This window comes from Camelina sativa, chromosome 10 (assembly GCF_000633955.1).
Source record: "Camelina sativa cultivar DH55 chromosome 10, Cs, whole genome shotgun sequence".
Classification (NCBI taxonomy): Eukaryota; Viridiplantae; Streptophyta; class Magnoliopsida; order Brassicales; family Brassicaceae; genus Camelina; species Camelina sativa.
Genome location: NC_025694.1, coordinates 22644819 through 22659616, shown reverse-complemented (window position 1 = coordinate 22659616; position 14798 = coordinate 22644819). Strand labels below are relative to the sequence as shown.

General features: G+C 38.4%; 1 protein-coding gene across 1 annotated transcript; it reads left to right on the top strand.

Annotated features, from left to right (window-relative positions):
• LOC104720624 lies at positions 13461–14798 on the top strand. Its single transcript, XM_010438505.1, has one exon. The coding sequence runs from the start codon at positions 13461–13463 to the stop codon at positions 14796–14798; it is 1338 nt and encodes a 445-aa protein (XP_010436807.1).

Sequence of the window (14798 nt, the reverse complement as noted above, 5' to 3'; positions counted from 1 at the left end):
GCAATAAGATCGTAATATTTAATAAATTAATAAATTAATGCAAAAATTATCATTTATTTTGTTTTTGAGATAATAATTCACTAATGCTACTTTTGGAATATTTGAGGATGTGTGCTAACTTTGGAAAAAAAACTTAGATTAGTGCTAGTTTAGGGTATTTCTCTATATTATTTAAGATGTAAGAGAGAGTTCTGCTTTAGACATATGGATATAGAGAAATTTCAAAAATAACCCTTTTGTAATACTACTTTTCAAAAATATCCCATCGGTTAAATTTTACAAAAAAACCACTAAACATTTGCAAATTTTCAAACTTTATGTGTAAGCTTATAATTAAATACACAAATTACCTTTATATGTATGTAAATTTTTTTATATTTAACAAATACAGTATAAATACCTTTTAAAAACCTTAGAAAATATGTTTAAAAATCTTTTAAAAAATCTTGTAAACCTTTCAAAATCCTTGTAAATACCTTTTTAAAATAGATAGTGAAAGGGATATTTTTGAAAAGAGTATACCAAAAGGGATATTTCTCAAAAATTCTCATGAATATATGATATGAAGGTCAAAGACAAATTATTAATAGATATATATAAGTTTATATATATATATATATATATATATGTGAATAATTTTGAGATGATAATTATAAATTAGTCAACCAAAAAAAAAAAGACATAAGAATGAAAGTTTCACCTTGACCTCCAAATTATATCGACTTGACTTGACTTGAATGCTAAATAAAGATAAGTTTCATATGATCGCAAAATTTACATATAGCTAGTTTTATGGGATTGAAAAATTGTATTTGTTTTAACCAAATAAGCCTCACTATAATAATCTCTGTAATCAGACCATATTCATATCACAAGAGACAAGAGTTATCTATGGTATATCTGTATGTATCATCTTAAGCCTAGAATGAGAGAAAGAGGCATTCGCATAGCCAAAGATAACTTGCCGGGCAGGCTCGCTTGTTCTTATTATAAAAAGTAGAACAAAAAAATCAACTACATATATATATATATATATATATATATATATATATATATATATATAAATAGCACAGTCTCCACAATATATATTGAAACAACTATAAAGAATAAAAGTTAGATTCAAAGCTGCCGGCAAGTCATCCTTGGCTGAACAACAATGGCCTTTTTCCCACATTCAAGGCCTTAGATGAGATGAGACGATCATTCACATCTTCATTTTTATTCCAATCCAGAACTATCTAATAGTATATATTTCTCGAACCTTAATATTTTTTTTGGACAACGAAAGTGAATTTTTCTAAATAATAAAAAATAAACTTAAATAACCCAAAAAATATGAGAGCAAAAAGGCGTTTGTGAATTGTGAGTGTATTTGTTGTTCCAAAATGTTTGAAAAACAAAAATAGTTGAAGCAAATTAGAAGAGAAAGAAGACATTTGGAAAATTGGAAGAGAGATTTAAGCAAAAAAAAAAAAGAAAGAGAGACATTTGGAGAAAAGATGAAAAGATCATTGAAGTTTGTAAGTGGCGTTGTCTCGCTCGCTTGAAGTAAAACCTATTTTAAGGTGTTTCGTACTTACTGATTTTTCTACCAGTTTCCAATTGCTCATTAATGTTTGGGTTCCGCTGCATAGGCTCGTCTTCCAATAGCTAATTCGTACATTTATAACAGTTTTATAGTACTTCCTAGTCTTGTATTCGTACATTTATAACAGTTTTATAGTTTGGTCCTACAATCCCGAAGGCCGAAAACTACTTTGTGGAAAGGAATCGATTATATTGCTAGGTTTGTGCAAAATTTCGTTAAAATCCCTGGAACATGCTTTGTTCGTGGCACATGCTAATGCCCTAAGACTCTTGAAGCCTATTGACACTTTAGCTCTGAACTCAAATTGTAACAAGGTTGATTTTGGTTCTGCCATTATTCATTCTACGTCAATTCTAGCTAGAGGCTTTAATCACCACCCTCTCGTCATCACCTCTACGGGTAGTGTGTCATCCCGTCAACCTCATGTATTAATCCCCAGCAAATGCCCTCATTTATGAAGCTTAGGTATGTTCTATCTTTTTTTTTTTTTTGGTCAAAGGTATGTTCTATCTATGTCCGTGTTATGTCGGCTACAAAATTTGTGTGGATTTCTTAATCTCCATGGTCTAGGCCTTACTGCGAGAGAGAACCCACCTCTCTTGTTACGACATTTCATCGTATCCGTACGAACCTTGTTGTTAGCTTATACTTTGGCTCTTATTGCTCCCAAGTGCTTGAAGCCCCATGGATTCTTAGACCGGATTTCATCGTGTCTCATGGTTGGTTATGGACCTAGGCTTCTCTTGGCCAACAATCACCACTTGACATGTCTAGAAGGCTACTCCAAACACCATCTGATTGCCAAATCCACCTTTTCAACGTCATCTAGTCTATGCTTGACAGTGACCATCTTGTTTTCCATTGAGCCTCTTTTGGAAGATTGTTCGACAAACCTTGATCTCACATGTGGTAAATTGCTTTCTAGCTTTTGCCTCAAAAGCTCTCTTGGATGCCTTTTCGATCTCTTTTAATTTTCTTTTAATTTTTTTTGTATGGCATTGGGGAATGCCTTTATGTATTGTATTCTAAACTTTGGAGCTTGGAATCCATGAAAATCAAGCGTTTGACAAAAAAAAAAAAAAAAGTCTTAAATAAATATTTCTAAGTTTATATTTTATTTCCCCGAGAGGAGCATGCAGCAATATGCGTATTATATAAATAGACAATGCACGTAGGAGCTGTACTATGCATATAAACTTATTCGGCTAGTAAAATGCATATAAAATTATTAAGAGTTTTTTTTGTCAAGTAATTATTAAGTGTTTATAATTTGTCATATAAAAAAATTGTAATGTATAGTTAAAGGAAAACAGGAAATCAGCTATTATGTTTTTTTTTGTACAAAACATCAATAAAGTAAAATATATATTAAACAAGACAAACACGAACTTCAATTTAATTTCGAATATACCATTTCTTACAAAGTAGATATATATTAATACACACATTTAACCAGTGGAGAATTGAAAAGGTAAAATAGTACAATTGTATAATAGGAAATAGACTGTCGAAGTAAATAGAGTACTGACTAAGACACAAAAGAAGGAAGTGCGTACTTGAATAAGTATAGAGTTATGTGAAGTCGATATCATACATGTACACTTTTAGAGAGGGTATTGAATTTGACATTCTAAAAGATTTTAGAGTATTTTTAAAATCTTTTGTTATTCAATTGACGATTTTTAAAAATCTTTTGAAATCGTATGTTATTCAATTTAAGATTTATGTAAATTCTTTTAAAATAATATAGAATCTTTTGTTATTCAATCAATAAAATTTAAAATCTACTTGAAATCTTTTGTTATTCAATTTATCACAACATTTTAAAAACTTGCTACTTTAGATGATTTTAAAAGACTTTCTTTTGTTTTTTAGTTGAAAAGTATGACAATCAAAATCATACCTATAGAGGTGGAATTTTGAAAGATTTCAGAGAAAAAAAAACTGAAGATTTTGAAGCCAAAAACCCGTGCCAATCATCAACCACTTTCTCCACTAGTCTCAGCCTAAGCCGTCAAGTTTTTTGGGTTTGCCGCAGCATCATCAGAGGCAGAGTAAATGGATAATAAATTCTATTTGTTTGGATCAGTTTCTGGGTTTGGGCTCATGGAGAGTTCGGTCAGATTATTATTTAGACACAAAAAAAATAACATCACCACTGATCCAACTATTGATCATTTTATGGGTTTAAGTTTTACATGAAATGAGGACATAACTCCAACTATTGATCTGATTTTCTTTTGGTATTGTGTTGTAAACTATAATAAAATCACCCAAAGTTTAATAGTCAAATCTCATAGAATCACATTTCATTTTCTTTTCTTAAAATAGAAAAACTCTAAAACACAATCAAATCTCCTAAAAACTTACTAAGTCTTTCAAAATTCTAAAATATTAAAATCCTACCAAATCCTTAAAACATTAAGTTGAATATACTAATGGTGAAGAAAAGATAACTGAAAGGAAGAGAAGTGAATTGTACATCTACTTTTAAGAACTTACATTTTAACAATTATAAAGTAGATGTACCATTCACTTCTCTTCCTTTCAATTATCTTTTCTTCACCATTAGTGTGTATTTTTTTATTTTTTGGTGTGCACAAGGAGACAATAGCCTCCTTACTTTATTGAAAAAAATAAACGTTTAACACGCACATGACGATGGTACGCATACCCAACAGAATCCTCTAATAAAATAGTATGAACACAAGTCGGACAATCCTCAAACGAGAATAATCCTAACGGTTGATCAAATGCATAGTTAGCCAAACCATCCGCCAAGCGGTTCGCTTCTCTATACACATGAGATATCCGGACTATCCAATCCTTCAAAAGTAAGCCATAGCACATACGTACTAGGAATGACAAGGGATGAGTAGCACTAATCCCATTCTTCAAAAATCCCACCCCCATCTCTGAATCCACCTCTAAGGCCATCATTAATGGGAGAACACCAAAGGTGTTCTAAGCCCAAAAAAAATATAAAAATAATGAATAGTGGCTTAGAACACTTTTTTTAGTTCTTGATGTAGAACTGATTTAAGCCCAGTTCTTATTTGACGTGGCTTCATGTGATTGGACGAGATTTTTTGGAAAAAAAGAAAATATTTCATTTATATAAGTAAGCAATTTAAATGTTAATTTATAAGTTTTTATAATTGTAATATGTTTAAGAATATTATATTAATTTATAAGTATATAATTGCTTTTATATAAGTAAGCAATTTAAATGTTATTTTATAAGTTTTTATAATTTGTAAAATGTTTATGAATATTATTTCACTATATCTTTATTCTAAGAACACCATAATTAGTTCTCCCATTTTTTTTACCTATGATCTTAACAACTGATCTAACATTATTTTCACTATATATTTAATCTAAGAACACAAAAAAAAAGTTGTCCCATTAATAATGCCCTAACTCCATCCAAGACTCTCCTCCTTCCCAGGCAAAGACCAACCCAAAGTATATGCCCCATAACTCCGCCAACGGCGCTGAACAGAACCCAATGTTTAGAACAAAGCCATATAACCATCGCCCCTCACTATCCCGTGCGACTCCTGCAGCTGCAACCAATCCTGGGTTTCCCCGAGATGCCCCGTCCGTGTTAAGCTTAACCCAATCAGCCTGAGGAGGGGTCCAACCAATCTGTTTCACTACATGCACCTTCCCTTGAGTGCCCTTGCCTCCCGCCAAATGCGCCTGAAACACTTCCTTTGCTTTATCCTTAATAAATTGTACTTTGTCCCGGCATTTTCCATTCTCACCAAAGACATTCCCACACCTCCATTTCCACCCCCACCATACCGCCATACCAAATATTGTAGCCCAAGGGACACCAAAGCGCATCTCCATATCTCCCAAATTCCCAAAAATCCAGGACTGATTAAAGAACAGTCCTCTCTTACTTGGCAATAAAATCCAGCTCCAAAGTCCTGATATAGCAGGACAATCCCGCAAAACATGAAGAATTGTTTCTTCCCCCCTTTGCATACTTGACAAACCCCGATATCACTTAAATGACGCTGTAACCGCTCTGCATTAGTCATGATCACTTGGTTTGAGACCAACCAGAAGAAGACTCGAACCCGTTCAGGAAGAGTGGATCTCCAAACTCTCCCAAAGAAACTCCCCATATTCACCCTTGGTTCATTCTGTTTTAATAAAGCACAATAAGCAGAACACACCGTGAAGAGCCCATCCGGAGTTGCTCCCCACGCCACTTTATCCCTAGCACCAGTGATCAAGTCTACCGCTACCGCCCCCAATCGTAATTTGTCTAAAGGGGAGATAAACTGCATGATACGAGACATGTCCCATCCCGAACCATCCAACCAAAGATCACACACTGATAATTCCATCTGGTCCACCAGAATATCTCTCACTCTCCCATTCACAACCGGTTCCTCACCCAACCAAGTATCTGTCCAGAACTTCACTGATATACCATCTCCCAAAACCCACCGCAACCCTGGAAACACCACATCTCTCAACCCCAATCCCACACTCCTCCAAGTGGCCTTTGCTTTAGTCAGGGTAATGTCTGGATAAGTACCAACCTTATACTTACACCGAAGCACTCGAGCCCACAGACTCACACGATCATGCATTATGCGCCAACCAATCTTAGCAATTAAAGCTTTGTTCATCGTTTCATCGCATTTAACACCCAAACCATCATCATGCTTTGGGGAACAAACCTTCTTCCAGGCCACCAGATTCTGTGTTTTCTTCTCCACAGTGCTCCCCCAAATAAAGGCCCTTGATAAAGCATCCAACCGTGACAAAGTGGACTTAGGCAACAAGACACTGGTCATCGTATGAACCAGGACAGAGGACAGCACCGACTTCGTCAAAGTGATACGTCCAGCTAAGCTCAATACACGACCCTTCCATCCTGACAACTTGGATGACACCCTCTCAACAACAGTCCCAAATGTATTCTTATTTATCCGCTTGTGCAAGATAGGCATCCCGAGGTACTTGCCAAGATCCCATACACGACGAATGCCTCTCTCCTCACTAAACACCTTCCCCATCTCACGACTTACATTATCTGAGAAGAAGATTTGAGATTTCTCCAAACTCAATTTCTGACCTTAAGCCACACAAAAAGTCTCCAAAACTTCCCGAATGATCCTTATCTGAGCCACTGAAGCTTCTGCAAAGGGAATGAGGTCATCCGCAAAGCAAAGATGCGAGAGTTTAGGCCCCCCTCTGGAGAGACTGATTGGTTTCCATTTTTTCAGCTCAATAGAGCGATCAATTTGGTGATATAAACGTTCAAGGCATAACACAAACAGGTACGACGACAAAGGATCACCCTGTCGCAGGCCACGCGCTGGTTGGAAGGAAGCAGTTCTTTCTCCATTCAAGAGTATACTCATCGAGGGACCTGTAACACATTTCATAATCCAACAGATCCACTCATCCGGGAACCTCGCAGCCTGTAGAGTATCTTCGAGGAAATCCCATCGTATTCTATTATAGGCTTTTTCAAGATCCAACTTAGAGTAACATCCAGCTTTTCACTCTTTTCTTGCGTCTCATTGAATGGACTGCTGGACTATAACAATGTTCTTTGTGCTTAATCTCTCCGGAATAAAGCTAGTTTGGGCCGCTCCAATCAACACAGGCATCAAACTCTTCAACCGTAACACCATGGCCTTAGTACCATTAGTGTGTGTTCATCTGTTGTAAATTGTCATGCTTTTGTTTATCTGAGTATAGAGGTGCAAATGGATTTGTTCATAAAAAATGAGTTGATTATCCAAACGCCCAAAACAACTAATTCACATTTACCTGCATTCATTAATTTGACATATATCTATTATATTTACAGTGAAATATACAATATATAGAAATGGAAAATGAAACTACACAATCATTTTTTTGGTAAATTTGATCTACGGATTCAATGGAGTGTAACATTTTACTATAGTGGCACTTGAAAACTCAAAATATACAACTATAATTATAAAAAGACTAATTGCACGACAAAAAAAAATATATTATAAAAAGACTACTTGTTAAATGTATGAATTACCACTGAAATATGACGATAGCTATAGTAAAAAGTTTAATATTCACCATAGTGTCTCGCATGTGGTTGTTAAGCTAGTCAAATTGATATTAAAATTGTTAAGCCAGTAAATACGAAAAAGTTACTGTGTTCTCCATATAATTTTCTTCAACTGAATTTCTATTATAAAATTACTTGACATACAAATTAAATATTTTTACTAACTTGATGTTATATACATGATAAAAATCAACATATTTTTGAAACTAATTGTACTATCAGTTTCATTTTAACATCTCTTAATTCATTAAATGTACTGATTCAGTGCTGTATATCTTTTAGAAATTAAACAAAAATATTTGTGAAAAAAACACTATTGTCATTTAGCTCTAAGAAGCAGAATAAGTAATTTGTGTGCATCTATCAAGAGTAGAAATTAAATATTATAAGTTGTAAAGGATAAAGAACCATAAGACACATCTCTATCACCACCAAACATTGCAAAGTCTTTTATAAATAGCTTTTATAGATAGGCACAGTATTTGTATTAGAAAATAATAGATACAGCTCTTCCTTTGACCTATATTATCAGCTTTGTAGTAAATGAAAAATGACCATCGGGTGAATTTGTGAATTGTGAGTGACGACAACATCTCACTAAGTTCAATTTATTGCTTCTTCAACCCTCACACTTTGTTCATAAAGTCATTTCCATTAGAAAAACTCTGACGTAACTTTTTCATTTGTAAAGGATATTTTGCTAAGTAGTATCATTTAGCAATTTTGTAACTGATTTGTCTCCTTTTTAACATTATAAAATTGCGTACTAACTTTATAAAGTCGTCACATAGCTGATAGCTCCAAATACTTGTATATTGTAAGTAGAATTGTGTATGGGTCGTCCGTACAACTTTCAAACTCTCCAGGCACGGCAACCGAGGTAAAGATGAAGCCTTTAGTCCAGATCTCACCCACCTATATCCACCAATAAAAGCTGGATCCTGGCTTTATCCACTGGTTCCTCCCCTTTGTTCGACTGTTCTTCAATATCCCAAACAAGATCAAGACAAAAAGTTAATCTGTTTATGTTTATGCAAATCTTCAACCTACTGATATCTGGTATTAACTTAAACTTTATCTCAGCATTTACTGCACCTTTGTTTTGTCGAATCTGCCTTAAGCTTTTATTTCGAATCCCCTTCCCGCCCCAAACCCTGTTTTAAACGCTTTATTCACCTGAAACCGTTTTGGCTATGAATCTCCTCCACCATGGTGAACCGAATACCTTATCACCAAAAAGGAAAAAATTTAGCTCAAGAGTACTCACCTCCTCCTTGCAAAAGAATCAAAGCACCAGAACTAGATACAACTGGTCTCATACAGGAAAACTCCCTTACCTTACTGGGACGGCTCACAAACCCTGCTGGCCAAAGAATGTGGGCAATCTTTCAGTTCCTCCTTAACCGGTGGAACCTAAAGGGGAAAACAACTGGTGCAGATCTAGGCCAAGGTGTCTTTCAGTTCAAGTTTGAACTTGAAGATGACCTACAATAAGTTCTCAGTAACCGCCCTTACCATTTTGACCAATGGATAGTCATTCTCCAAAGGTGGGACCCAATTATCTCCCCTGTTTCTCCTCTAAGATCCCATTCTGGCTCGAAATCCATAGATTACCAAAGCACTACTGGAAAAGCGAATTGATCCAAACCATAGGAGAAGCTTTAGGGAAAATAATGGACTGGGAGATATCCACTGCAGCTGTCCAACTGAAGGTCCTCATCAACGGTCTTGAACCACTAACAAAGGAAACTGTTATCGAATTCTCTGATGGGAGTGAAGCCTTAGTCCACCTAGAATACAAAAACCTTAAGAACCATTGCACATACTGTCTACGCCTGTCTCACGATAGGTACCACTGCCCAGGCTTGAAGGAGATTCAAAAGGAAGTTCATCGGAAACAACCTTTGCAGGGACCCCAAAATACTCTCTCCTCAACCCCAAGAAACTACTATACTCCGCAGGATAAGTTCTTACCACCAAGATACCTGATAACTTCTCAGGAACCAGAACAATTCCACCATATGACCCAGGATATCCACTCCTCTAGGAAGAGATCATATGAACACGTGGAGCAAAGATCTTATCTCTCCTCAGATTCTCAACTCCAACGCCGTGACCAGAGATTCGACAACTCCAGAAGATCCATCTCCCGAGCCCCTTCAAGATCGTACTCCAGAAGAGAAGCACCCCCTTATAACCGCCCAAGACCATCCCAGGCACCTACCCTCTCCAAACGTACTCTACAGTGGCGTGAAAAATCAAACTCATCAATGGAACCCCAAGGTGAACCTTCTGTATCTTCACGAGCTAGGAGACCACCTCTGGAGAGAAACCAACTGAGCCCTGAACCCCAGACACCACCACCACCAACTGATCACCTAAATGCACAACCCGAATTAACTCTTGAAAACCCTCAAATAAATGAGAACCTCCCTTCAAGAGAGCAGGTCCTTAGTGAACTCCAAGAAGTTACTATACAGTACCTGAATTGCCCTGACCCAGTGGAGAGTGCAGCAAGACGAGTGAGGGTAATCCAGAGTGATTCCGAAAACCTGATGGGAAACACAACAAACTACATCATGGCATCAAACCTTGCGACTGCGCAGCTTAACCAGGTCCAGGTTACTAACACTTTACCAGAAAATACTCATACCATGCTACCGAATGAAGCTCCCCCTACTAGGGACCAAGAGACAGCAGGCACAAGTAAGAAGGGACGAGGTCGACCACCTGCACAAAAACAAACTGGTAAAAGTAATCAAGGCCTAATGGGAGCAAGAACACAAAAGAGAAACCTAACCCGAGCCTCTCCAAGGAAGACTGTGGAACAAAAAGGAAGTAATAAACCTGGCACACCAAGAACAAAACAATCAAAACCAACCAAATCTACTACTATAGTACCTAGTATAAGCAATAGAGCCCAAACACAAAGTCTATCACCAAACCAAGAGAGAAACAATAGACTTACTACCTCTGAACCTCCACGAACAAACTCAAATACTACCCCTCGTGTGTCCCTCATTCCACCAAACAGGAAGAAGAAGGTAGTTTTTCAGAATCCACCAACCCCTCTTCCTTAAGACTGGTGAGCTGGAACTGTTGTGGGTTGGGGAACCCCATAATAGTCCAGAGACCAAAGGACATCAAGAAAAATGTTTGTCCTGATCTCATTTTCCTAATGGAAACAAAGAACCAAAATGATATGGTTGTGCAGACCCTCCAATGGCTTGATTACCCTTCACACCACCTGGTTCCTCCGCTCTCTCCTGGGGCATGTGGCCTTGCTTTGTTCTGGAAGCAGAATATAGAGGTTGAAATCCTTCACTCTTGTCAAAACCTAATTAATACCAGAATAAAAGCAAAAGGAATATACTTTTTTGCTACCTTTGTGTATGGAGAGCCGGATAGAACAAAACGAGTGGAAATTTGGGAGAAGCTCAAAGCACAGGAAAACTCACGATCTGATCCCTGGTTCCTTACTGGCGATTTCAATGATATCATCAATAGCAATGAGAAAGTAGATGGACCACCCAGATCAGAAGGCTCTTTCTCTGACTTAAGATCTCTCATGTCCATCTGCGACCTCTATGACCTGCAACATACGGGTAACTTCCTATCCTGGAGTGGAAAAAGACACTCCCACCTGGTAAGATGCAGACTTGACAGGGCAATGGCAAACTCAGAATGGACCATTTCTTACCCCTCAGGACGGAGTGAATACCTTCGCTTCGAGGGATCTGACCATCGATCCCTTGTCACGTCTTTTGATCCTATCAAAAAGAGAATACAAGGCATTTTTAGATATGATAGAAGATTGAGACACTTGCCAGAAGTTAAAAAGCTCATACTAAAAGCCTGGAACACCAACCCAGAAGCAGAAGTATAACAACGACTACATCTTTATAGAGCAACATTCATTCACTGGGCAAAAGAGCAACAAAACAACAACCAACAAATCATTAGTGATCTAAAAGAACAACTTGAGGAAGCCATGACAGATGACACAAGTACCCAAGAATCCCTAGATGACATAAACAACAAACTCGTCACTGCTTACAGGAAAGAAGAGGAGTTCTAGAAACAGAGGAGTCGCCAACTCTAGCTAGCCCTTGGGGATAAGAATACTGGGTACTTTCACGCTGCAGCAAAAGGACGCAAAGCCATCAACAACATATCAGTTCTAGAATCAAACACAGGTATGGCTGTTTATGAAGAACAAGAGATCGTGAATACCATTACCGTTTACTATCAAGATTTGTTTACTGCGGTTGAAGGACCTAGGAATATCATTGTCCGAGAAGCCATATCACCTTGTGTAACAGATACCATGAATGAGGATTTGGTAAAACCCCCCACACCAATAGAAATAAAAAACACATGCTTTGATATCCACCCAAACAAAGCTCCTGGCCCGGATGGTTTTTCAGCAAGCTTTTTCCAAACAAACTGGGATACGATCAGCACCAAGGTAACATCTGAGATCCAAGACTTCTTTCTATCTGGCTCCCTACCTACACACATCAATCACACCCATGTTAGATTGATCCCCAAGATAACTTGTCCAAAACGGGTAGCTGACTACAGACCAATAGCTATGTGCTCAGTTTACTACAAGATCATTGTAAAAATCATCTCAAAAAGACTCCAACCAGTCCTACAAACCTGTATATCTCAGAACCAATCTGCCTTTGTCCCAGGTAGAGCCATCACTGACAATGTACTGATCACTCATGAAGCTCTTCACTACCTGAAGACATCTCCTGCACAACAGAGAGTATTTATGGCAGTTAAAACCGATATGAGTAAAGCCTATGACAGACTTGAATGGAATTTCATTGAGGAAGTACTTACCAGAATGGGATTCCACCACCAGTGGATAGGATGGACCATGCAATGTATCAAAACAGTCTCCTATTCTTACCTTTTGAATGGCCAAGCGAGAGGATTGGTGAAACCGCAGCATGGAATCAGACAGGGAGATCCCTTGTCTCCATATATCTTCATCCTCTGCAGTGAAGTGTTATCAGGCCTCTGCAATAGAGCACAAGACACTGGTCGCTTACCAGGTATCTGAGTGGCAAGAGGCTGCCCACGTGTCAACCATCTCCTCCTCGCGGATGACACTATGTTCTTCTGCAAGTCGGATAAAACAAATGTAACCCACCTGAAGAGTATACTGCAAAAATATGAGATAGCTTCTGGTCAAAAGATAAATCATGACAAGTCCTCCATCACTTTCTCAAGCAAAACAAAACCAGAAATCAAAGAAAGAGTGCCACAAGTTTTAGGAATCACCAAGATAGGAGGCCAAGGGAAATTAGGATTGCCAGAACTCTTCGGAAGGAAAAAGAAAGACTTATTAAGTCTGATTATGGATAGGATAAAGCAACGAGCTCTCAGCTAATCATCTTGATTCCTTTCCTCGTCTGGTAAACTGACACTCCTAAAATCTGTCCTAGCCGCAATGCCATCATATAAGATGTCCTGCTTCAAACTCCCTACGTCCCTATGCAGCCGTATCCAATCCGCACTAACCCGCTTTTGGTGGGATGAGAAACCTGACAAAAAGAAAATGTGTTGGATTGCCTGGAACAAAATGACAAAATCTTTCAAGGATGGTGGTTTAGGCTTTCGAGATATACAAACCTTCAATGATGCTCTATTGGCAAAGATCAGCTGGCGTTTACTTACAAATCCGTCTTGCTTACTAGCCAAAATCCTCTTGGGAAAATATTGCAAAACCTCCAACTTCCTGGATAGCCCTGTCCCAAACCATGCGTCTCACGGATGGAGGAGCATTTGCTTTGGAAGGGACCTCTTAAAGTCAAACCTGGGAAAATGATAGGCAGTGGGGTCTCAACTCCTGTATGGGGAACCCCTTGGATATCGCTCGACCACCCGATCGCGCCCATGGGCCCTCCAACAAAGGAAAACCAATACTGGCGGGTAGAAAACCTGTTCTTACCTGACTCAAAGGAGTGGAACCTTCCCCTGATCCGTCAAACACTCCCATATTATGAAGAGTGTATAACCCAACTTCGACCAAACAAACAGGGAGGACCAGATTCCTGGGCTTGGCTTCCAACCCCTGATGGAGTTTATACTGCAAAATCTGGATATCATGAAGCACTTAGATCAAAAACTACAAGAATGGATAAAACACCAAGCTCCGAAACTGTTGAGCCTGTAGAAACTTTTCTTTGGAAAAAAGAAATTTGGAATATCAAATGCTCACCTAAAACAAAGCTCTTGCTCTGGAAAGCTGCTCAGAAAGCTATCCCAGTTGGAAGCAACCTCCAACTCAGGCAGCTAGACTCGGACCCTCGATGCCCACACTGTGGCATTTTGGAAACCGAAGCCCACTTGTTTTTCCAATGCCCCTATGCAACAGCAGTATGGAACCTAGCACCACACAAAGAAAAATTCAACTTGGAGGAGATAACGAACTTCAAATCGGGTTTGAGCCAAACCACAAAACTCACATGCCTCCCACCAACAGGTCTCATGATTGGACCTCTAGCGCCTTGGATCATTTGGACTCTATGGACAACCCGAAACAAATTAATCTTCGACAAAGTCAAAGCTCCTGCAAAAGACACACTGGACTTAGAAATCATACAAGCAAACGAATGGCAGGATGCACAACAGGCACAAGACTCCTCACCCCCAACACAGACTCGAGCCTCAACACTTGGAACGCGATCAACAATAACCACAACATCACATATTGTATGCTCCAGTGATGCAGCCTGGAGAGACAACGGCAACACGGGATGCGCCTGGATCTTCAAGGACTACGCCGATCAACAACTGACCCAGGGAGCCTCCACGGCCCAGAATATCAGATCACCCTTGATGGCTGAAGCTTTAGCAACTTTCAAGGCATTGGAAGTTGCTATTGAATCGGGATTCAATCAAGTTCACTTCGCTTCAGACTCGCAATTGCTAGTCAAAGCACTCAATCAGAAATCCTCACCAAAGGAACTCCATGGGATTCTATACGATTCTCAATCCCTAATATCTCAATTTCATCTTTGTACTTTTAATTTCATTCCTAGAAATTGCAATCGTCAGGCTGATGCCCTTGCAAAAAACGCCCTTCGGACCCTTTGTATCGAACCCTAA